At 51.2% G+C, this 22,975-nt stretch overlaps 1 protein-coding gene and 1 long non-coding RNA gene across 3 annotated transcripts; one reads left to right on the forward strand and one right to left on the reverse strand.

The window, feature by feature from the left end:
* Positions 1-1,048: 1,048 nt before the first annotated feature.
* CACNG1 (calcium voltage-gated channel auxiliary subunit gamma 1) lies at positions 1,049-13,466 on the reverse strand. The gene is made up of 4 exons (XM_066235394.1): positions 13,142-13,466; positions 3,411-3,485; positions 2,259-2,396; positions 1,049-1,816 (listed from the first exon to the last, which is right to left on the reverse strand). Exons 1-4 carry the CDS (start codon positions 13,374-13,376, stop codon positions 1,590-1,592), a joined length of 675 nt encoding a protein of 224 aa, XP_066091491.1. The 5' UTR covers positions 13,377-13,466; the 3' UTR covers positions 1,049-1,589.
* On the forward strand, positions 2,356-16,751 carry LOC136308182 (uncharacterized). 2 transcript variants are annotated; one of them, XR_010726066.1, is made up of 3 exons: positions 2,356-2,494; positions 13,649-13,773; positions 15,259-16,751. It is a non-coding gene; the product is annotated as an uncharacterized lncRNA (long non-coding RNA). The 2 variants fall into 2 exon arrangements; XR_010726067.1 differs by lacking the exon at positions 15,259-16,751 and adding an exon at positions 14,839-14,940.
* The last annotated feature ends 6,224 nt before the right edge of the window (positions 16,752-22,975 follow it).

Here is a 22,975-nt window from a genome sequence, read left to right on the forward strand (position 1 = left end):
CCCACAGCTGAAGATAAGACCTGTCCCTCAGCCTGTATGAGGGGAGGAGCCTAACTTTGATAAGTGCCAGTCGCAATCCCAGATGGGTTTCACATGGACCAACCCCTTCTTTTTGCTTTTTGTAATCTACAGAGCACCACCCCCATCCCCTCAATCCTCCCTTTAAAGTGACTGATCACCTCTGTATAATTCACAGTTGAGTTCAGTTCAGATGGGACTCTTTCTTTTTGTAATAATATGTTCCAGATTAAAATCTGTCTTTACCAGTTTAACAAGTGTCTTTGTTCATCTTAACGGTTCCCTAACACTTTATTTGTGAAACTTGAATTTCATGAAATTTTCACATCATAAAGTAGTATTCTCTTTTTGACTTTTTAAAAACCATTTAAAATTATTTAAAAGAAATTCCTCAGCTTGTGAGCCATACAACAACAGGAGAGGCAGGTTTGGCACACGGGCTGTAGTTTGCACACACACTGCCCCCCACCCTAGAAGAATGAGCTATACGCGGGATGGTACTGGTACACGTTCCAGGCAAGGAGCATGTGGGTGCTGTGGGCCAGCGACGTCTGACTTGCCATCCCTAAGGGCTGGGTGAGTCTGGTGGGGCTTCGGAAGGTAGGATAGGAGAGTGTAAGCTATGGCCCTCCGTGTCTAACTGCTAAGCCCTGCTTCCTGAGGTTCTTTGCAATGCAAATCCAACATCAGAAACCAGACACCGTGGCTGGGCTGCTTGAATGCTGTGTTAGCACTTGGATACCTGGCCTGCTGGCGCTCTGGAAATAACCCCTCCTATTTTTAACACCCTTGCCTAGTCAGATGGTCTCCGGTTTCTCCCAAAGAAAATCCTGCAGCCCAGAGAAACAGGCTAGAATTTAGAACCTCTAAGTCTCGAGGGTAAAGAGTACCCCTTTCCCCTCCTTGTCCCCACACAAGTCCTCAGCATACCCAGGGACATGCTTTCCTCTCTCCTCAGGGTTGTTGAGGCCTCTGAGCTGTAGTCGGGAATCCCAGCCATTGCTATGCACCGTACAAGGAAAAAAGGACATTTTCAAAGAGCTTTTATTTCAAACTGTGGTCAGAAAATACCCAGTTAAAAATGCTTCTCAGGCCTCCTAGAAGCCAAAGACAGGATCTCACCCGAAAGGGTGCATCTTTTCACTGAGAACGGAAGTGGCGGGGCTGGCTTTTTACCCAGGAGCACCCCAGAGCTGGTGACGAGCACAGGGCGCCCCTACAAGGCTAACAGAGGACAACGGGGGCCAGTTTATTATCAAAGACAGCTGGCACAGAGGGACCGCTTTGAGCTCTAGTGGAAGGTCAGGCTTCTGCAACACCTGTGCACCTGCTGGCCCTGCCTCTCCTTCCCACAGCGGGCAGGTCTGGATCAGGTCCACCTGCTCAGTTCACAGAGGAGCTTGGCACAGCCCAGGGAAGAGCTCGGAGAGGGGACGCAGCTGCAGCTGCGGAGGGGCAGGTGGGGACACGGGAAATGTGAAGCGCCCACCTCCTTTCTAGAATGTTCTGGGCTCTGGGCTCGGATTCCTGATGGGAAGGTCCTGAGAGTCGCTGGAGCGCCCCCCGGAGGGCTAGTGCTCCGGCTCCGCGTCCATGCATGACTCCCAGGGGTTCTGGGGCATCCGAGGCAGGGAGAAGAGCAGGAGGGCCAGGCCGCCCAGGAAGAGGAGCACGAAGGCGGCGCAGGCACAGGCGAAGGACCAGGAGTAATAGTACTCGATCCAGACGGTGTCCTCGCTATCGATCATGCGCTTCACCGACTGTCGCATGACCTCCACCGAGACGAAGATGCAGAGACCTAGGGCGGAGCCCGGACGCTCAGGCCCTCCCCTTGAGCCGTGCGCTCCGGGGAAACTGGCTCGAGAGTGAGGGCGTCGATGGGAACCTGCCCAAGTGACCCCTCTGCCTGCCCACCGCGCAGCTCGCTCTGCTCCAGGTAGACTGAGTTTCTTTCTTTCTTTTGTTCGTATGTTTGGATGAATTTAAAATCTGTTAGTAACTGGCATTGCTCTCAATAACTTGCGGATGAAATCTTGGTGAGAAATGGACGAACTGCCAACCCCCCTTCAAGACCCACCGCGAGTTGAGGAGACCCTGGACCTAGTTTGCTCCTGGGGGGAGCCTGGGAATCTGTCTCTGGACTCACATCACAGGTCGGAGTGAGGATGGGGCTGCAGCCTCCCTCCCCCCGGGACATGGGCCCCCCCAGGCCGGGTGCACGGGCAGGAGCTCTCATCTACCTGCGAAGGCGTAGAACATGGACGCTGGCCTCAGCAGGTAATCCCGCTTCTTCCCGAAGGACAGGAACACGCAGATGGTTCCCATGATGACGAAGCCCAGGCTGAAGATGGCGATGGCAGCCGCGGAGATGCTGTACTCTGCAACACACACAGGGGCGGAGGTGGCGCCGGCCCCTCGGCAGCCGCCTCATCTGGTCCCTGGACCTCAGCTCATGGCTTGTTGTGCCGCCAACCAGGTGAGTTTGTGCAATAATATCACATATAATTTTCATTGCACATGTGGGAAGACTGAGGGTCCGAGTGGGGTCATCACTCAGTCAAAGACGCACAAGGGTAATGATCTAATTTCAACTCCCCGGTTGTACTACACTGCAAGTCTCCCTCCACCCCCACCCCGCTGCGGGCAGGGGCCTTGGAAGGGGCAGGGGGCCTGTGACTTGACAGCTTGCCAGAGCAGAAAACTATCTCTGAGTGACAGGGCAGAAATCAGCAGGCACTTGGGCTGAGGGCAGTGGGTCCTGGGGCTGACAAACAGCCTCTGGATGTGTGGATTGTTACAGAGCATGGCATGTGTGATTAAGTGTGCACGTGTGCTACAGGTGTAAGATTTGCCAGAGTGTGTGTGTTAGTGTTGTCCTGGCATATAAGGATCTGTCAGAGTGAGTGTGTGTGATGTATGTGTGCATGTGCATGCCACGTACAGCTGTCGGCACAGGTGCAAATGTGAATCTGCACTTTGGACCCTGATGTGTCTCCCCATGCCTCCGGCTCTCCGGATTCTTGGGAAGTGATTGATTTTGAAAGAAGGAATCAGACAGCTCCCCACAGACCGACCCACCAGCCCTGAAAAGCACCATGGGGACTGTGAGTACTTGTTCCATTTCCCTAGCTCTGCTGGAAGAGGCATTCATTCCTTCTGCAATTCAGGAGCCCATCAGGAACTGGCTCTTTTACCGCCTCTGGCCAGCCCTGATGAATGGAGGCTCAGGACGGTGGAGAAGGAGCACTTCTCTCTCCTGAGTGCAGAGGTGGCAGGGCTCTTTTCATAGAGTGCGGGGAGGTTGGGCTTTTGTGCCAAATGACTTTCTGGCTCAGCGGCGCATGCCAGCTGTCACTTCTCCCTGCTCTCCCTGCTTCCCGCCACAGGCTCACCTTTCTGAGTGGTGAATTCGAAGATCTCTGAGCTCTCGCCTGGGTTAAAATGCCTGAAGTAGGAACAGTTTTTCTCTGCAAAGGAGGGAAACAGCCTATTAGTCAAGAGAAAAGGGCCTGCAGCCAAGGCTGAGGCTCAGCCAAGAGAGGATGAGTAGGATCCCACTGGGGTGGGCATGAAGGGACCTGGTGGCAAGTCATCTTCTCTCCAAACCCTCACGCTGGGCTGAGAGAAACATCTTCCTCTGACCCTTAGATGGAAATTTCAGTAGATTAAGGGAGTTGCATAGGGGCTGGGAGATCATCAGGGAGCCAAGACCGACTGAGTCAAAGGTAGATAGCACTGTGGGTACTGAGCCCACTAGGCAGATGGGGGAACCAAGGCCCAGGGCTCAAGTCCTTCCTCATGGGCTAGAGGATAAATACATGGTCAAAACAAAGGGCTAACAACAAAGGGGTCTGGTTCTGTCCTCCAGGGGATGTTGGACAATGTCTGGAGACATTCTGGTGTCACAACTAGGCAAGGTTGCTATGGGTGTCTAGTGGGTAAAGGCCAGGATGCTGCTAAACATCCCTTTATACACAGGACAGCCCTCTACAACATAGAACTATCCAGCCCCAAAGTGTCAGTAGTGCTGAGGTTAAGAAATCCTGGATTACGCCACACTGACTCACTGGGTGTGAGTCAAGCAAGTAGTGTTTTCTAAAAGCTTCCAGGAGAGTGTGATGCTCAGCCCGGTTGGAAAGCCCTGCTCCAGGCCCCTTAAAATGCCCCACAAGGTGCTTTTCTGAGTGAGCCACCTGGATGAATTTGAGTGAAGCTAGAAAATCCATTCAAGGGCCAAATGTCAACACCTGTGGCTCTAGAGGCAGCCCAGACAAGACCTCCCCCGGTGAGTTTCTTGATCCACCTGAGAAGGATGAGAACAGCCATAGAAGATCTGTGGACATTAAGACCAAAAGTCTGGATTTGATGGGGGATAGGGAAGAGGTTGAAGAAGGTCTCAGAACAAAGAAATTCATGCTGATTTTAAATATAATTTCAGGCATAACTTCTCTTCCATTTTCCCCCTTTCCTCTTCCTTATACCTATGCACACTATAAAATCAAAGGATAGTCTTAGTGCATATTTAATATATAGTAGTTTAATAGTCTTTACTCCTGATTTAGGAAGTAGATGAATGAGTTGTGTGTCTTGAAGAAAACTAAATGAGGTTATTATTTAATCATGTGAGGCCCTTGATGGTGGACTTTTCCCTGTGGATCTAGCATTGTCCACAGAAAACATCTCTCTGTGGTCGGGCCCTGGGTTATGCATTCATGTTTTTTTACCTTTGGGCTCCATCTCCATGTTCACAAGGCGGTTGCTGCCTTCTGTCTTTTCGAGATGGGGGAGCCGCCTTCATTTGGAGGCGGACTCCCTTCTGTCGGGTTCACCCTGTCTTACAGCCCTGACGCCTGTGGCCTCCCACTCTTCCCACCTCCGGGCAGGGTTATGGCCGCTCCGCTCGTTCCCTCGGGGGAGGAAGGAAATGACCCCCGAGGCCAAGCCTGGCTTAGCAGCAGCCAGTGTTCCAACAGGCAAACCGCCTTCTCTTTGAGCTTCTATATTTAAATCACTTTCACTTTCCTTTTGAGCCAGTTACCTGGGGTGTCTGACAGAGGTAGGTGGTGACGTCAGAACTGAAGCCACTCTTTTCTTTCTCACTGCTTCCGGGGCTATTTTAAAAAGCGTAATGCAAAAACCCTCTGCTCGTTGTTAGATTATGAGCAATAGATTCTCCAGAATCACAGCTTCAAAATGGCTTGTGTTGTGTCTTAAGTCAACACGTGTCTCCCTCTGGACAAAGGAACATTTCTGTTTCATTCTTCAAGGGACCCATTCCGGTTGTCACTGAAAAAACCACCTGAAAAGAATGGATTGAATTCCAGTGTATTTCACAGTCAGCGGCCTCTGACTGCTCGCAGTGCTTGAGGTGAAACCTTCGATGTGGAAGGCTGTCAGCTGAGGCCCACAGAAAGCCTGGCCAAGGCCCAGCCATCTGGCCGCTTTGGGTTGCTGAGTCCCCTCTTGCACAGGTCATATTTGGGTCATCAGCCCCACCAGATAAACCCCAGGCTCCTTTCTGGACCAGCCGTGGCTCCCCCCGGGTGCCTGCACAAAAGCTTTCTTAGCTCGCATCACAGAGAGAAGCTGTGTGCCTGGGAAGTCAGCCTGTGGATTTAGGGGGCAGTTTTCCCTCAGTGGCCCAGGAACAGTGTTTCTGTCCCTCCCCTTCCCTATGAAAGGCTCTCACACAGGGGGATGGGGCACTCTTGGGGCTGGGTTCCCATTGAGGACATCTGGAAGTCTCAGCTTCCCACTGAAGTGGCTGAACTTAGGGTGTGAAATAGACAGACCAACCCTGTCCCCTCTCTTGGACTTAGCACATGAAGGAAGGCCAGTGCCTTTTGCCCTGAACCTGGGAGAGACATCCACTCAGGGTCCCACAGCTGCCCATTGGAGACCACAGGCTCCTTCATGGTCCCTGATGGCCCCAGCAAGGGTGGCGGCATGTCAGACCCAGAGCTCAGCCCAGACACTTTCAGCATCAACAAGATGCTCATTTAAGCCTGACTTGTGGTGACACAGTGGATAAAGCATCAACTTGGAACGCTGAGGTTGCTGATTCGAAACCCTGGGCTTGCCTGGTCAAGGCACATATGGGAGTTGATGCTTTCTACTCCCCCCCCCACACCCTCTTTCTCTCCCTCCTTTCTGGAAAAAAAAAAAAAAAAAAAGAGATGCTCATTTAGGACCAATGAAGCCAGGCATCTGGCATTGTCACTCAGGAATTACCCAGGGTTCTGTTGTGATGGGCAGGCCTGTCCCTGCCTCATTGGGTGTTAGCTGAGTAAACTGAGCATCAAGGGAACTTGAAAAGGAGGGACATATGAGATAAGCCATGTGTGGGCCACCTAGTCACAGGTAGGCGATTTGGAGGAGAGTGGCAGTGACATTCTGTGCAGACTCTGCAGACTCTGAGCCTCCTTGGCTCTGCCTCTCTGGTGCCTTCCACACACCCCTGCCTGGCCTCCATCACCCTTTCACAGAGCTCGGGGCTCTCAGCTTTGCCTTGATGGGCTCCAGTCCCTCCTGGGCAGAAGAAGCAAATGCTTTGGACTAAGTGAGCAGAGATGCCAATGCAAGGCTGATGACCTGGGACCATAATTAGTAACTCAGGTTCCCCCAGGTCCCTTTGTCTCTGCAAATGGCTCCTGGTAATTTTTACATTAGTATTTCTATTTTTCTGTATTTCAGAAATATTTACCATGAACAATCAGAGGGCTCAGTGATCTAAAACTTTCAGTGGGTTATTTCTTAAAAAATATGGTGAACTCAGCAGTTGGGCTTGACTGGGGTTGGAGTATTCTGGCTAACCAAATATTCTCGTTAAGGGAGTGACTGTCTACAAAGATCCACATCTACCTGTGCCAATTTCAAAGAGCTAGAACAGAAGGCACATTGAACTCCAAACCGGCCTTGGATTCATACAGCTTTCTCTGATAGTTGGAACAACTTGTGCAATCAGGGGGTATTTCTGGGTTATCACTGAGAATGTTTCAGTGTGCCTAGTGCTGGTGGGTGCAGACTTTAATATATTAAAAAGTACCTTGTTGATATGCACAAAATCAAGGGAACTAGTGCTTTAGGAGAGTTGGAAGAAATATTTCACCCACTTCTTAACTTGCACCAATACCAGGGTTGTCTTCACTCTTTTTTTTTTTTTTAAGATTTTATTTATTCATTTTAGAGAGGAGAGAAAGAGAGAGAAGGGGGGAGGAGCAGGAAGCATCAACTCCCATACGTTCGTTCCTTGACCAGGGAAACCAGGGCCCTGAACCAGCAACCTCAGAGTTCCAGGTCGATGCTTTATCCACTGTGCAACCACAGGTCAGGCACCCTCACTCTTTTTTTTTTTTTTTTTTTTTTCACTTTTCTGAAGCTGGAAACAGGGAGAGACAGTCAGACAGACTCCCGCATGCGCCCGACCGGGATCCACCCGGCACGCCCACCAGGGGCGACGCTCTGCCCACCAGGGGGCGATGCTCTGCCCATCCTGGGCATCGCCATGTTGTGACCAGAGCCACTCTAGCGCCTGAGGCAGAGGCCACAGAGCCATCCCCAGCGCCCGGGCCATCTTTGCTCCAATGGAGCCTTGGCTGCGGGAGGGGAAGAGAGAGACAGAGAGGAAGGCGCGGCGGAGGGGTGGAGAAGCAAATGGGTGCTTCTCCTGTGTGCCCTGGCCGGGAATCGAACCCGGGTCCTCCGCACGCTAGGCCGACGCTCTACCGCTGAGCCAACCGGCCAGGGCTACCCTCACTCTTTTTGTAAAAGTTCTTGATGCTTTCAACAATGGTTTCTCTGTGCTCCCTCTCCCTTCACCCCTCTGAGGGAAGATTTTTATAAAATGGGTTGGAGAAATCCCCAAGAGCCTACCTGCAAGCTTCAGAGCATTGCCACCCTGTGGAAGAGAAGTGTGGTTATGGCCTGGGTCTCCGTGGTACATGTGGATGGGGAAGGGGACCCCTGCAATTCTTGGGGTCAGTAGCATCAGGTGTTTTCATATGGCCCCGGTCCCTGTACCAAGTACCAAAAGAGACACTGTGCCACCCAGCCCAAGGAAAGGGCTTACTCCTCTTGGGATTCACTTGAGCTTTCAGACAGCTTCTGACAACAGAGGAAGCCCTCCTCACCCCTCGAGGCATTGGAATTGACCTCAGATGTTGATCTTGTGCACAACAGCCCTTTTAAAACTCTTGAGGTCAGTGGCAAACCAAATTAGGCAGTTTGTGTCTTCAGAGCCTCCAGCATTCTGTGACTGAATGGGACCTCGAAAAGTCTCCTCTTTGCACCAGCTCCTGGTCCGCATTATGTCCGAGGTTGGCCGCGTACGTATTTTCTTGGGTCAGCAGCTTTTAGGAGCTGTATCTATCTGTATTGTGAAGGATCGAGGGGACTCTGGGTCTGAGACTTGGGTATTGAACCTCTACCTGTTCATGACTTAGCCTTGAGAAAGCTGCTCTGAACCTCAGTTTCCTCACACATAGAATGAGAATCGCAGGTGAAATGAAAGCCTCTTCACTGGGCTGTTGTAAAGTAGTGTAATGGAGCCACCGAGAAGGTGACTTTTAAGGGTACAAAGCCTGACTGCTCTGCATTGGTAACTGTGTGAGTTCGGTCAAATTAATCACCTTCTCTGTGCCTCGTTTTCCTTATCTAAGATGGGATGATGATAATAGTATGGATCTCATAGAGGATTTTGTGAGGATTAGGTAAGTTAGTATATATATATGTATATATCATCCCACTGCCTCTGGCCTCCATGGTTTTTGGAAAAAATTAGCTCTTTTTCGTACTAAGAATTCCTTGTATGTGACTAGTCACTACTTGCTCTCACAAGAGACACATACTCTGTCTTTATCCTTTTACTTACCTATCTTTTGATTGTGATGTGTCTAGATTTTTATTTATCCTACTTGGAGCTTATTAAATTTACTTACCTATCTTTTGATTGTGATATGTCTAGATTTTGATTTATTCTAATTGGAGCTTATTAAACATTGTGGGTTTCTTTATTTTTTATTTTTTATTTTTTAATTTTTTTTTAATTCATTTTTAGAGAGGAGAGAGAAAGACAGAGAGGGAGAGAGAGGAGAGAGAGAAGGTGGGGAGGAGCTGGAAGCATCAACTCCCATATGGGCCTTGACCAGGCAAGCCCAGGTTTCGAACCGGTGACCTCAGCATTTCCAGGTCAACGCTTTATCCACTGTGCCACCACAGGTCAGGCCATTGTGGGTTTCTAGATTAATGTTTTCCATCAAATTTGGAAAAATTTTGGTCATTGTTTTTTATATACAGTATTCTTCCTGCTCCTCTCTCTTCTTCTTCTTCTTCTGGCAGTACCATTATGTATATATTGGTCCTTTACATTCTGTCCACAGGTATCCCAGGCTCTGTTCATGTTCCTTCATTTTTTTTTTCTCTGTTTCTCAAGCTAGCTAATCTCAAATGACCTATCTTTAAGTTCATGGATTTGTTCTTCTGCCTGCTCAGGTGTGCTGTTGAGCCCCTTTGGTGAAGTTTTTCTTTCCAGTTATTGTACTTCTCAACTCAAGAATTTCTAATAGGTCCCTTTAAAACAATTTCCCCCTCTTTTTTGATGTTCTCCATTTTATGAGCCACCATTCTTATCTTTAATTCTTTAGACATGGTTTCTTTTAGTTCTTTGAATATAGCTAAAATAGGTAATTTAAAGTCTTGATCTAGTAAATCCAATATATGGGCTTCCTCAAGGATCTATTATTAATTGCTTTCCCTCTCCTTATATATGGGTCATGCATTTTTAGTTCTTTGCATGTTTTGTAATTTTTTTTTGAAGTGAGAAGCAGGGAGGCAGAGAGACAGACTCCCTTAATAACCTGACTGGGACCCACCTGGCATGCCCACTACGGGGTGATGCTTGGCTCCTCTGGGGTGTTGCTCCACAGCAACTGGAGCCATTCTAGTACCTGAGGCAGAGGCCATGGAGTCATCCTCAGAGCCTGGGCCAACTTTGCTCCAATGGAGCCTTGGCTGCAGGAGGGGAAGAGAGAGACAGAGAAGAAGGAGAGGAGGGAGGTTGGAGAAGCAGATGGGTGGTTCTCCTGTGTACCCTGGCCGGGAATCGAACCCGAGACTTCCACATGCCAAGTCGACACTCTACCACTGAGCCAGCCGGCCAGGGCCATGTTTTATAATTTTTAAAATTTAAATTTAAAACTGGAAAATGCAAAGAGTATAATGTAGCACCTCTGGAAATCAGATTCCCACCCTTACCCAGGGTTTGTTCCTGTTGCTGTTTGTTACTGTTGTTTGTTTAGTGACTTTCTAAATTGATTTTATAAAGTCTCTATTCTTTGTAACGTGTGGCTACTGAAATTTCTGCTCAGTTAGTTTGGTGGCCAGCTCACAGAGATTTCCTAAAATTCTAGGAACTTCGACGTCTCCCCATATTTACTGAGGGGTTTGTGCTAAGCAGAGAGGGAAGTGCTCAGCTGAACATTGTACACTTCTGTCTTAGCCTTCACTTTCTGCTTGCACACAGCCTCAAGATACATCAGCAGCAAGAGCTTCGGGCCTTCTCAGGTCTTTACATAACATGGTGCATGTGCATGGTCTTCTAAACTCCAAGGAATGTATCAGAACTTTCAAAGCAACCTATGGACATCTCATTCTCTAGCTTTTTGGTTAGCCTATTGTTTGCCCAAGCTGTTTTCTGTTGCCTGTGGCAGCTATAATATTAAATAATTGTTTCTAATTGTTTTTAACAACACCCCCTGGGAAACATAGTATTCCCACTGGTTGAACTCAGGGTCAGGTCAAATAAAGACAGCCTTGCAAGTGGGTGCTTCCAGGGAACCAGCAGACAGATCAAATAATGACAGTTCCATTTGAAGGAGATCCAACCCAATCTTGTCTCCTTTGGTGGCTACCAGACTGCTGGTTTTCACTGTGACTGCAGGCTGTGGGTTTTCAAGGCTATGACAATTGGGGGGAACAAGAATAGGGGAAGTTAAAGCACCACAAAGCTCATTGTTCGTACTGAGCTTCATCCATTTTTCCTGAGTGAGCAGTTGCTGGATTGGGCAAGACTGGTTAATTTCCAGAGTTCTGAAAAGTTTATTTTGATCACTTTGGGCAGGGTTCACATTGTTTTTATGGAGAGGAGTTTGGAGGTTCTCAATCTGTCTTTTTTTTTTTTTTCTGGTGGCACCCAAAGTTAATGTGTATCAATCACTTAGAACTATGTTTGGGAGATAGTGTTCTATTTGTGTTTGCTGTTCTTCTTACTATTGTTATTCATAATGAATAAGATTATAGGTGTGAACTCTATCCCTCCCTCCAGAAAAGAGTCATCCTATAGAGCTCAGGAAAGGTGGTGGGAAGGAGAAGATGTTCACACGCAGAGAAAGGAGAGGGGAGAATGGAGGAATACACGCCGGAAGCTTCTTGGGGGCAAGACTGTGCTCACAGTATGACTTACTCTGGATCAGAGTGAGAAGGCATTGAGACAGACTGGCCAGGTTCAAGGCCAAGCCCTGTCTGCTGGTCCCCAGCGGCTGGTTCAGCCACCTGCCGCCAGTCTGTCTCTTCCTTGTATAGACTAAGCTCACCTCCCTGCTCATCTCCTCTGTAAACTTGTCAGACTTTAAAAGGCAGATGTCTCCAAGGACAGGTGGACAGGACCGTAACAGTGCATTCCCGGGAAATCTGCCCTGCCCTACCCTGCCTCGCCCTGCCCAGGGGAGTTGGTTGGGTGGTGCATCTGTTTACCAGTGTGCTCAGCAGTGGCTGAGGGATACAGGCATCTGGGCTATGTAATACCCTTCAAGCACATGTTCATGCCATTTAAAGCTTAGCCTTGGGACTCAGTGTTTCCAAGACAGCTGGGTATTTACGAGTCTTCTGCGTATCCAGCGGGGATGAGCGAGGTGGAAGCCCATGGGAGGGGAACAAAGAGGAAGCAGGGAGTTAGGAGGAACAGGGTTTGGGCAGCTTTGTCCCCTCCACACACTGCAAGATTTTGGGGGATCTTGTCATTGACATCCTTGAAGGGGAGGTTTCAATGAACACCCCTTCTGATAACAGTGGGAATAATTCTAAAAACCAGGTTGGACGCCACACTCACCCTGGTCCACTGCCACCTTGGTGTGACATTTGTAAGCACTGGAAGGGACTCTGTGTTGCTGAGTCCAGCACCACAGGAGGAAGCAGAGGCTATACTGGGCTTTGTCATCCCCACCACAGGGTCATTAGGAGGGTCATGGGTGATGCATGATGAGAGCCCTGACCTCTGATTCTCCAAGCGGGTTTCTTTCCTGAGCACGTGCTCTGCTTGCTATCAATGCCGAAGGCTGTTCGTCTTCAGAGGAGACGCATCACCCTAGTACCAGCTGTCCTTTACAAGGAGCTCACCTTCTATGTGTGGTTTGGCCACAAGGTAGGAAGTCAGGGAATGCCTTTAAATTGCAGTGGAAGGAAATGACAGAGTGCTTGCCCACTCCGACGGGTCTGAGCTCAGGGAGGGTGTGCCGGAGGGCTGACGATTCTCACTCAAAGGTGAGCGGCTCATCGACAGCCACCTCCTGCTGCCCAGACAGGCGCTCAGCCCTGTGCAGTCCCTCCTGGCCCTGCCCCCGGATGGAAGCACATTTGGTTTCATGCTCTGCTGTTACCACCTTGAAATTCTTAGATGATGATAAGGAGCCCTGCACTTTCCTTTAGCATGGGGTCCTGTAAATTCTGTAGCTGATCCTGTCCACTCCCTGGAGGCCGGGGAAAGAACATGCTAACCCCACAGGTCCCCCTGGCCTGAGGACATAGGCCACCAGCCTGTCCTTGCAGGGAGAGGCTGAGCTGGGCAAACCCAGATGAGTGACCGCTGGTGGAGCCAGAAGACCCTCATCTGGTTTCTATCCTGAGTTTCTACCTCCATATGTCCAACCCTCTGCTCTGGGTGAACAGCCCCAAGCAAGACAGAAATGATGAGACAAATGCCCTCATTTTACAACTGCCCATGGCTGCCAGCGCCACCTCTAGCAATTCAGACCCTTTCCTATGGACACAGACGGCTGTTCTGAGCCACTTCTCCAGAGGGGACAAGGAAGGGCAGGAAGCGGGGACGGAGGACAGAGAGAGGGTACGTTACCCCCAGGCAGGGTGATGGGTCCGCAGCTCTTGTCCTTGCTGTCGCTCATGACAAGACTCTTGGTGCAGATCCGCCAGAGGCCGAAGTGGGCTGCCTCGCAAATGGCACTGTGGTGCTCCACCTGGGGGCTCAGCACCGCCCAGTGGTCGGTCACCACGGCGACTGTGGCCAGCACGATGCCCACCAGGATGCAGAAGAGGGTCAGGCGGACCTTCAGTGTGCCGGTCTGGGACATGGTGGTGGCGGAGGAGTGGCGCTCCGAGCAGTGTCTGGCGGCACTGTCTCCCCGGGCAGGTGGCAGCCGGGCGGGGGCGGCGGCAGCAGCTTGGCATGGTGCGGGCGGTGGAAGCTAAGTTTAGTGTGCTCGGCCGAGCCAGAGTGGGCTGGCCTTGGGGCCGAGGGACGCTGGATGGGGCTGCGCAGCTGCCCACACGTGACAGGGGCCTGAGGGAGGCTTCTATTAATGCACATGGACAGGCACTGTCCCTGAGGATGACTTCTTCTCAGGTTTCAGGGCGTCTCTTATCCCCACTTGGAGCCAGAAATGCCTCAGGGAGGGCAAGGAGAGAAGGCCCTGGATGGCGCTGGGACCTGGACCGAGCAGCTGCCCGGGATGCCTGAGTTGGGCATGGGTGAGGGACGCTCTGCGTGTGGGCTGAAGGTCACTGCTGAGCAAGGGCAGGAGACCCCTGGTGGCTCGGGTGGCTGAGCCTTCGGTTTGCACCCTGGGCAGGTTGGTTTCCAGAATGGGGTCAGTGGGTCCCGTCGTAGAAGTCTGGAGGGCCCCAGATCAGGCCGAGGGACATCTTGGGGATCCCCCACCCAGGACCCACTGCCGCCCAGTGTGAGAATGTTATTTACGATTCAATTCTCCTGTTCCTGCATTTGGGTCCAGAAGAAAAACCCCATTTGGGGTAAGATTTACCACCTTTCTGACCCTTGTAAAGCAGAGAAGCATCTGGAGAGGACGGAGCTCCCGCTGGGCCTGACTGGAGTTCTGTTTCCGTTTCACCTCTGTTCACGGCAGGATGACAGATTTTTATTTTTTAGTTACCCAATAAATGTATTTAAGTAAAGAAGAACAAAGGTCAGTTGATTTTCCGGTGACTATTAGGAGGTTAATGGGTGAGTGGTCCTAGCAGAAGACAGGTGCAAATTTGGGACCACCCGCCTGCCACGTGCTCACCAGGCTTGTCTCCACGCCTGACACTCCTCCTGGGTCCTGTGTGTCCCCTTCCTCAGTTCACCAGGGGTCTCCCTGTGGGTGTACCTGAGGCTGAGGCATGGCCAGGAATAGACCCCTGAGCTGGGCAGAGCTTTGAAATGCTGGCATGGGGTTGACCCTGCTGCTGGAAGGAGTCCCAGCCTCGGTGTCACAGACCACTGAGAGCAGGGACAGTCCTAGCCAGCGCTCGTCTTCAGCGAGTGCTCACTCTATGCCAGGCGCTCTGTGAAGCCTGCCCACGCCACTGTGGTTCATCTTCACCCCAGTCCAGGGGTGAGTGTGGTCCCTCCCACTTTACAGAGAAGGACACAGAGGCTCAGAGGCATCAAGTATTTCCCCATGTATAAGACTCACCCTGTATCGAAAAATAGGGGGTCTAAAAACTGGGTGCGTCTTATACAGTGGTTGTAGATTTTTTTACTTGCATTTCCCGCTTTTTCACGCTTGTTTTTGTGCTCATTGTTGAAGACAGTGATTCGTCATCAGACGCAGAGGAAGACAAGCTAATGGATGGGAGTTTTGACAATGATGAGGAGTTGTATGAATTTTATGATGAATAAAACTTGAGTTCAATAACTTTATGTAATACATTTGTTTTTTCAAATTTTGGGCCCCAAAATTAAGATGCATCTTATACATGAGAGTGTCTTATACATGGGGAAATACGGTAACATGTCCAAGGTCACATAGCAGGTAAACAAAACAATGAAGCTAGGCATTTGAACCTGGGGCCCAAACTCTTAACCAATATTTGGAGATGGGAGGAAACTGTTGTGATTTCAGAGAGAAAATGTAGCTTTTTCTTGTACCGGTCTAAGTTCTCAGCTTGGTCTGAAACAGATTAACAAGAGAAAAGCATAAATATTTATTTCGTGTACATTTTATTTGACAGGGGAACCTTGACACAAGCAATGACCCAAAGAAACGGTTCAATAGGAACATTTAAATGCCAGGCGCGAGAAGAGTGGAAAGTCGTAGAAAAATATGATGAGAAAGAGGGCCTGAGCGAAGTGCGGTGGCAGGATGGGGGCCAGCGAGGTCTGTGGTTGAGACTCCTCTTGGTGTCCTGGAGACAGGGCTGCTCCTCCCTCCGGCTGCAGGGGAGGCACGTCTCACGTGAGCGTCTTAGGACCCGCTTCGGGGGAAGGTTGGAAAGGTTTCCCCACACCTGCTGTCTCTCAGATTCCTTCAGTGTAAAAGATTCAGTGCGCCAAGTTGCCGCATTCTGGTGCAGCATGTTGTGAACCGTGACGTGACTGATAAAAGGAACCTGCAGCCTAGTGACAAACTAGGGCCGCCTGGTGAACAGCAGAAGGAGGACCGGACAAGGCAGAACCATCCAGGAAACCAGCCCCAGAGTGGAGCTGACACTCTGCACCTCCAACCACAGGTGGGGTGGGGGCGGTTACAGCCGAACTCTCAGGTTACAAACCTGTTTTCCCCAACCAGAGATTCTCTCTCAACTTCCTCTTCTCTGCTCCCTTCTCTCCCGGAACCTGCCCGCTGTGTTCCCAGTCGGGCCAACCCATCACGGCTCGCTGTTGCCTGCCACAACTGTAGCTCTGAGAGTGACTATCTTGTGGCAGGTGGTCGCTCTTCTCCGTAGAGAACTCCTAGAAGCTGAGGACTCCTGCCAGCCCCAGCCCCTCCGCACCGCCCTGTGGGCCCAGATTCAGGAGCCAAGAAACTTGGCGTCTCAGGGGACGCTGTGTAGCCTGAGGCAGACCCACTGTGTGCCAGGCACGCCAGCCAGCCACAGCTGGGAGTGAGAAGAAGGTCCGGTGCTTTAAGAGACTATCCAGAAAGAGGCTATTTTAACTTTAGTTATGGTGTCATTTGAAGAAATGAAAATGTATGTTGAAATTGCTGATGTGGTGGAGGTGGGCATTGTAAGCTCCCCAGCACAGGGGGCCTCTGCAGGTGTCAGAAAGTGTCCTAAGGGGGCACCTAGCGTGGGCTGCAGCCATGCGGCAGGCCCGTCAGAGAGCCAGGCTGCGCCTCCCTCAGTGGGGGCGGGTTTGTGCCGCATGCAGGGGTCCTGAGTCCTCCAGTCCAGCCAGCAAGAGCATTAAAGATGGATGGCCTCTGCCCTTTGAAGTCGTCTGTGTGTGAACCTACCGCGAGACTGGCAGCGCCGGGGACTGCCGGCAAGTCCTCTCTTTCTTCCCTGTTTACTAAAAGCCCCTTGAAATAGAACTTTTTTTGCTCAGGGAGGCCACTGTCAAACAGCCTGCTTGGCCCCCCTGGTGCTCGGCCAGGAAGGGGGCCCTGTGGATGCTGGTGTTTCCTGGGAGCTGGGGCTGGGCGCTGCCAGCATCCTCCCACAGGGCTACCCTTCCCTGGGCCTTAGGAAAGATAGCTCCGTAGGGAGTGGGAGCCAGCCTGCCAGGGGCAGCCAGCAGCCAGACTAGATCCCTGCCCTGCTGAGCCCCAGCTGTTTGGCTCCCAGTAGGGCATTAGTCCCTCTAGGCTGCCTTTCCTGCTCTATAAAATGAGGGCGGTGGCACTGACTGGGAGCTGCTGTAGAATGAGGGAGAATGCGTTTATCAGTTTAGCCCACGGTAGGTGCCATAGGCCAAATTATGTCACCTCCTCCCAAATTCCTATGTTGAAGCCCAAACCCCAATGTAATGGTATTTGGAGATGGGGCCTTTGATGGGTAATTAAGTTTAAATGAGGTCATGAGGGTGAGGCCCTTGTGATGGGATTCGTATCCTTAAAAGAAGAAACACCAGAGAGCTTGCTCTTTTTCTCTGCCATTTGAGGACTCCACAGAAGGTGAGAGCCAGGAAGAGGACTTTTACCAGAACCCGACTGTGCTGGCACCCTAATCTGGACTTCCAGCCTCCAGAGCTGTGAGAAAATACATTTCGGGTGTTAAGGTCACCCAGACACTGGTAGTTTGTTATGGTAGCCCGAGCTGACTAACGTAGGAAGCAACCGATCCAGGATGGCTATTGTTGTTATTATTTATAGGCTAGATGGATCAGCTTTCTGTAATGGGCCATAAGCTTCTGGAGGGTAGACATGGTTAGACTACTTTATATACTCATTCTGAATCCCCTCAAAGAAACCCCTGGATTTGAGCCCAGAGTAGGATCTTCATAAATGTTTGTTGAATGACTGATGGATGGATGGATAGATGGACAGGTGGACTGAAAGAAGAAGGAGCTCACATAATTTACTCCACTCGGTGATCTAAAGGATAGTTCTCTGTGGCTCAGGGCACAGGGACATAAGACACAGCAGCTAGAGCAGCCCTGGGACAGCTTGGACTAATAGCTTATTTGCCTCCAGGTGCTGAGGGACACCCCAGGAGGGCACCATTGCCACCTCTGTGATCCAGTTCAAAAAGAAGCAGCCTCCTGGTATAGGACATTTTCTACAGTCTTCAGAGTAGATATGCCACACTCAGCTCATCAGGAGGTGTCTGTATTTTTCTCATTCAAATGAACCCATTTTCATGTGTCTCAAATGCTGCTCTTTTCCCAAGAAGGACCAGACATAACGAGGAGAGGGAAAACATCTCCCAGGATGGGCCTCATTCAGAATTGGGACCAGGGCACACCGGGATCGGGGCCAAATAAACATTTTTTGCATTGTGCTGATCTATAGTAGTTTTGAAATCAGGCTTAATTCATCTAAGAAATGTCCTTGGGTGTTTGATCTTAAGATATTATAAAGAAACCAGGTGTTACCCATTGGTCCCAACCTCTTTACGCCTCTTCGTCTGCCTCCTGCCCTGTTCAGCTGTTACCCCCTGTTGCATTGGTCTCGCCTCCAGCTCCACCCTGTGCCTCTGCACAGGGGACCCGGGAATCTTCCATCTTCAAAGCCGGTGAGCACATCACTCTGACCTCTGCTCCCAGCATCGCATCTTCGTCTGGACTCCTGCCTCCCTTTCTTGTTATGTCAACCCTTTTGGTTACATTAATAATCCAGGAAAATCTCCTCATCTCAACACCCTGAATTTAATCATATCCCCAGGGCCCCTTTTGCCATGTACGGTGACACATTCATAAGTTCTAGGGATTAGGACTTGGACATTTTGGGGCCATTATTCTGCCTTCCCCAGGCATTGATTTATAACTTGCTTGATTTTCTCCAGCATCACCTGTAGCTCAGGTGCAGGGGTGGAGGGTGATGTTGAAAGAGGGCTGGGGCTCTTCCAGGAGGGAAAGGCTAGAAGGAGAAGGGGCCATGAGATTGAGGGCATCGGCAAAGGTGAGTTTAACTGATGACTTGCCACGTCTGGGCTGGTTAGGATGGCCCTGCAACTAGGAAGGGAAATCTATTGGGAGAAAATGGAGAGGTCAAGGCCCTGAAGGGCTTGACGAGGTTGGAGAACAGGTGTAGTGGTGGTAAGGGGGTGGAGGAATTGGGAACATAGGAAGCTGTGGTTAGAAAGGAGGTCGATAGCTCTGAAGATTATGGAGGGCAGGGACAGTCAGGTGGTGATGACAAGATCTAAGTTGGAGATGAAGGTCAATGAAGTCGAGAAGACCAGATGTCCAGTGGAGGGGAGCTCAGATAGCCAAGGGAGGTAAGAAGGTCAGATGGCCCATGGAGGTGAGAAGGCAGGAGAGGCGTGAGGCCTGGGAGTTGGAGCAGTTGGCCCCACAGATGTTAGTATGGTTCAGTGATGGTGGCAGGACTTGGAGCACAAAGGTAGGTTTTGAGCCAGACGTGAAGTCTCTGATAAACATGAAGGAGTGGCCAGGAAAGAGCTGGGAGACGACAGTAATGGAAAGAGTTCTGGATGGTCTACCCAGGCCCTTGGAGAAGGCTTTCCCCGGGAGGGTGGAGGAATAGTGCTTTGGAGGTATCAGTGCCCCCATCATTCCCCTCTCTGCAATGTTAAGTCCAAGGACATGAGTTCATAACCTTCTCTGATCATGGACTTCTGTCCCTGAGGTTGCACCAGCAGTTTTCTTGGAAGCTGCAAGTTTAAAAATTTCTATCTTAGGTGCATCTGCTCCATTTCCTCGGGTTCTCGGGTCCCTGAGCAGCTCCTCCTTCCCCCGGGCCCTCCCCTGCCCCTCATCTCCAGGGCTGGCCAGCCAGGGGTGGTATAGTAGGACTGAGTGTAAGAAGCTGAAGTCACAGGACCAGTTCTGAGCTCCCTGTAGGGAGACCTCCTGTCAGCCTCCCATCTCCCCTCCCCCAGGTCTCTCCTCTGCCAGCTCCACACTAGGGACCCAGAACAGACAGCTGCCCTCTGCAGCCCTGCTCCCAGGGTACCTGAGAGTGGTCAGGACTGGCTTTCTGTCACCTGTGTGGGATGGGGAACACTCCCGTGGGATGATGGGGTTGCAGGGCCTGCAAAGAAAAGCAGCAGCCATGTGGCCTCCTTGACCAGCACTCCATCTAGGGGCCCTGAGGGCAGAGATGAGGGGGCTCAGCCAGGGAAACACCGGGAGGACCTCTCTAGAGAAGGGGGGCACTGTGCAGTACCTGGATCAGCGGGGTGACAGGTTTCTCCAGACCAAAGTGCTGGGGCACGGCACCCTGAGGGCCAGGCTCTCGGAGCTCCCCTGCAGGGGCTGTTCAGGAACAACCCGTTTTGGCAAACTCCTTGAGAGCTGTGAGTCAACAAACACCCCTGAAAGCTCGCTCTGATGCCATTCTCCTGTCTGGGATATTTCTGAATGTTTCCTTGTTGAAGTTGAATTCATCTCCCTACAACCCTGGGAGGTAAGTGTTACCTTCCTCATTTGACTGAGGGCTCCCAGAGAGGTTGGGCACCTTGCCCAGTGCTGCCTGCAGGTGACTGGAGGATTCGAACGCAGTCTTTCCTGCCCACTCACTGCAGCCACTGGGATGTGCGCGGGGGAGGAGGCCACAGAGCAGTGAGTCCCGGTGTCAAGCCAGGCCGGGCTTCTGGACTTGTTCTCCTGCTGCCCGTTTGGAATTCCATCCACATTATGCTCCCAAACCCAGGGACAAAGGCAATGCTGACCCCAACCCAGTACAGGTGGCCATTTTCCCATTTCCTTCTTCAACCCCCAACTTCTGTTTCCAAAACTGTTGGCTCAAAAGAGGCAGGAATTGGAAGTTGTTGCAGGGAAAGGAAACCCTAGGAATAAATAAATAGGGGTTTCTTGGTATGTCCACAGCCTAAGATGCAAATACCAAAAAGCCTCCGTGTGGTCTTGCCCATGTGACCTCACCTTTGGTGCCTCAGTTTCCCTCGGTGTAAAGTCAGTCTAGTGCATGGTTTCTCAGCCTGACATTTTAGACCAGATCACTCTTGGGGGTGGGGATGAGACTGTCCCCCCATTGCAGGATGTTTAGCAGCATTCTTGTCCTCCACCTAGTAGATGCCAGGAGCAGCTGCCTTTCAGGTTGTGGTAACCAAAAATGTCTCCAGATATTGGCAAATGGCCCCTGGGGAGCAGAATGGCTCCCAATTGAGACCCACTGGGCTAGTGGTATCTCCCTTTCATGGTTGTTATAAAAATCCCCCCAACATATTTCCTTCCCCCTTTTATTCTTTCTCCCATCTCCCCTCACCTCCCACATGGCCACTTTCTCCTTGGGATGATTGCTCTTCTGTGATGAGAACAATGAATGAGATGATTCCTAAGGCACCTGCCATTCTTGCTGGTCGTGTTGTCCAGTGATTCTGTGGTTCTTGTTTGGGTCACAGCATTAGCTCAAGCCTGCTCCCCCAACTTAGGAAGAAAGCAGCATGGACCCCTTTTACAGATGGGCCCTATGGGGCGGGGATAAGGCCAGACATCACATTGGAGCTGGGGGGCTCGCGCTGCACAGGGGTTGATGCAGTCCCAGACAGAGGTGTCAGTTACAAGGGGGCACTCCCAAATGATTTGGGGGAGGGGCAGCAGAGGGAGATCTGGAAAGATACAGACTGGCCAGCTGTTCCCCAAACTGTTTTCCTTTCCTTCTGGGTTAAACTGCATTTCCCAGCTTCCCTGACTCTTATCGGCAAATGGCCGATAATGTTACTGAGTTCTGGCCAATGGTACATGGGCAGAAGAGAGAGTCACAATGTCCTGCTCCATTAAAACCTCCTACAAGACTCTCTACTCACAAGACCATCTACCTTCTCTCTTCTCCACCTGCCTACTGGGTGTCAGTGCCAGGGACAGCTTTAGAAGCCCATGTGGACGATGGCAGAGCCTCCAGAGTGTGGGCCTCTGAATCTCTGAATGACTGCGCAGAGCAGAGCACCCCTACCCGCCCAGTCAATTGAACTTTATGAGTGAGACATAGACTTCTATTGCGTTAAGGTTGTTGGTTATGTCGTTAGCTTACTCTATGTAATACAAGCAAAGGCAGAATGGGGGTGCTGGGCTGGTAGGGGACCCTGAGCGGCATCTTGGTTGGGGAGCCAGAACACCCACTTCTGTGTCAGTTCTATGGGTCTAATTCTGCAAATGATGGAGACAGAGTTTCCAGGTGAATGAAACGTGTGACCACGTGAGTCCCACATTGGTGACATGTTACCAACACCTGCAGACTGCCGTGGGAGTCCAGGACGGCTGCAAGGTGTGTGCCAAGCTGGTTTCTTCTGGGCTAAGGATAAACGGGCACAAAAGTTCTGGCACAGGGTGCCAATGCTGGGTGGCACTGGCTCTAGGCTGGTGAACCATCAGTCTAGAGCTTGGCAGAGGGTCAGTTGGGTAGGGCCTAAGATGCCCTGGCCCTGGGACCTGGTGGCTCAGCACGTCTGAGATGTCAGTTCCCCCAGGTGCCAATCTCAGGCAGGAAGTGAGAGGGTTGAAAAGCCAGATTAAAAGTTCAGAGAATTTGGGAGTGGTTCTTGCAGCCAGTAGGCCAGGGACATGGGGACACAGGGCCCTCTGCCTCCCTTTTCTGGACCACGGTTGGAAAGCCTTCTGTGAAGCTCAAGAGTGTGGTGCCTCTCCGATCCAGGACGGCTCTTGGGAAGAAAACTCAAGGTGTGAGTCCTAAGAGAAATGAGGTATAATTGGATGGGAAGGTGCCCTAGGCTGTAGCTTGGGTAGCAATAGGGACACTGATCATCCTTCTCATGCCTCCAAAAGAATAGGATTGACACCCAGCCAGTGCCCACCTGCAAGGCTGACCCTGGTGGGAACATTGTGACTGATGGGGACTGATCACAGGGGTGTCTCTGGTCCCTCTCTCTGTCTCTTACCTCACTCCTCCTGGTGGCCTGGGACTGGGTACTCCGTCCCACTCGGCCTCTGCTCAGGGCCACAGTCTCCCGTCCAGCTGGGTACTCTGCCCCACTCGGCCTCTGCTCAGGGCCACAGTCTCCCATCCAGCGTTAGCCGTAATAAAGCTCAATTTGGAATTCAGGTTCTTCTATTTCTTAATCATCTCAGAACTTGGGTGGGACAGGAGGCCGGTGAGTGGTCTTAAGAACCCCCCACGGCAGCTTGGGGCCTCCCTCTCAGGCTCTGCGGCCTGCCTTGTCACTGCCCAGAGTACATATTCTGGCCCATCTGTGCAAAGGTACCAGGCTGGCACCAACCAGAAGTCTAAAACCAGCTGGTGGTTCTGGGAGGCGGTCAGTGACCCGGATGAAAGCCAGAAAAGACACAGAATCCATCCTCCCTCCCTCTTTTCGGGAGAGCACAGCACCCCGCAGACTCAGGGAC

The sequence above is a fragment of the Saccopteryx bilineata genome, chromosome 6 (assembly GCF_036850765.1).
Source record: "Saccopteryx bilineata isolate mSacBil1 chromosome 6, mSacBil1_pri_phased_curated, whole genome shotgun sequence".
Lineage (NCBI taxonomy): Eukaryota > Metazoa > Chordata > Mammalia > Chiroptera > Emballonuridae > Saccopteryx > Saccopteryx bilineata.